The sequence below is a fragment of the Atta colombica genome, unplaced genomic scaffold (assembly GCF_001594045.1).
Source record: "Atta colombica isolate Treedump-2 unplaced genomic scaffold, Acol1.0 scaffold220, whole genome shotgun sequence".
In the NCBI taxonomy this organism is placed as follows: Eukaryota; Metazoa; Arthropoda; class Insecta; order Hymenoptera; family Formicidae; genus Atta; species Atta colombica.
Genome location: NW_017259317.1, coordinates 384,775 through 386,288, shown reverse-complemented (window position 1 = coordinate 386,288; position 1,514 = coordinate 384,775). Strand labels below are relative to the sequence as shown.

General features: G+C 26.3%; 1 protein-coding gene across 2 annotated transcripts in view; it reads left to right on the top strand.

Moving 5' to 3' along the window:
* LOC108687912 (glycoprotein 3-alpha-L-fucosyltransferase A) overlaps positions 1–1,514 on the top strand; it is a 35,600-nt gene that overhangs the window by 27,975 nt on the left and 6,111 nt on the right. The window contains exon 2 of one of the 2 annotated variants that reach the window (XM_018193953.1): positions 422–662. In XM_018193953.1, the coding sequence (XP_018049442.1) occupies positions 495–662 (168 nt within the window). In that variant the 5' untranslated portion in view covers positions 422–494. Of the gene's footprint in view, positions 1–421; positions 663–1,514 lie in introns of those variants that run through there. The other variant, XM_018193954.1, reaches the window with a different exon arrangement.

The window sequence follows — 1,514 nt, the reverse complement described above, 5'->3', positions numbered from 1 at the left end:
ATATATATTATAAAATATTAAATATATATGTATATATAAAATATTTTACTGTAAATATTTACATACAAAATGTAATTGTAACATATTTTTATTATGTTAGTCAGTATATTATTCTTTATTTCATACAAAAAGCTTCCGAATATTTTTTAGAGAAGAAGAGAAGGGAAAAAATTAAAAAGAAAAAATCTTTCTTAAAATCTTATTAAAAAATCTTTCAATTATATTAATTTGAAAGACATTAACACAACATTAAAAATCGCTGAATTATTAAGTTGAGAGATTTCTTAATGCCATCGTTAGCAAATTATCATTCGCGAATTATCTTTTAGTTTATATTACCTCGTGTGTGTTCTTTCCAGATTTTGCGAGATATAAAAGATCGATCAATATCTCATTTATTCTTGATTGATTTACATTATAGTGTAGCCGAATGTCGTGGAGCTAAGTGACGCATGGCTAGATAAGGAACTTGTCGATTTAGGGAACTGGGAGGTATGGCTTTGCCGCGTTTCTCCCTGAAGAGATACTTTTTCTACGTGCTATGTCTGACGGGCACATTGATCGTTCTGCTAAATCTCCTGCGAGAGGATGAAATATGGCACAGCATGCGACCACATCCCAGTCAGCCACAGGCTGTTCGAGTTACCGGCGACATGCCGAAGGTATGTGCTAAATTATTAATTGTTCTAGATTAATCGATGCGAAAGTCATCATTATTATCTAATCATGGAGAAAATAGTTAATTACATAAAAAGTGTATCCTTTTTATAATCTTTCGTTTTGTAAATTTGAAATAGAATAACGATATTGTAATATTCAGAAGCGTACAAAAAGAGAGTTAGTCATCCGCATATAAAAATAATTTTTGTCATCCCAGAAGCATATATGTATAATTATTCATATATAGAAATTGATTAAAAAAAAGAAACAAAAAAGAAATCGTGCTATGCGTTTTTCGAATTTTAATTCTTAAAATTAGAAAAAGATAAAAAATAAATTAATCTATGTATATGTATATTTTTATCTCTAAAATTATCTTTTTCAATTATTCAATTTTTATTTTTATCAATATACATAGATTAACTTTAATTTCTTCTGTACTATTTCTATCAATATAGATTAACTTTATTCTTGATTTTTATTTAACTTGTTTTTTATTTTTTTCTAGTTATAAGAATTAGAAAAAGATAAACAATAAGAAGAAGATTAAAGTTAATCTATATTGATAGAAATGGATAACAGAAGAAAATAATTTAATAAAGACGCTGCCGATATTTAAGAAGCTATGATTTTGTCATATTTGTATTCTACGACTACCAAATATAATTTAATGAAGTTTGATTGTTTCTGGCTTTGGCCATCTGTGTGCTATGCAAGCATTGCTTGTTAGACACATTCCTGGTAATATTAATTATCTTTTATTAACCACATTAATAAAAATTGTAATATTAAACATATATTTTTGACCTTTATTTGTCTCAAAAACAAATGATATTTATTTATAAAATCTTTTT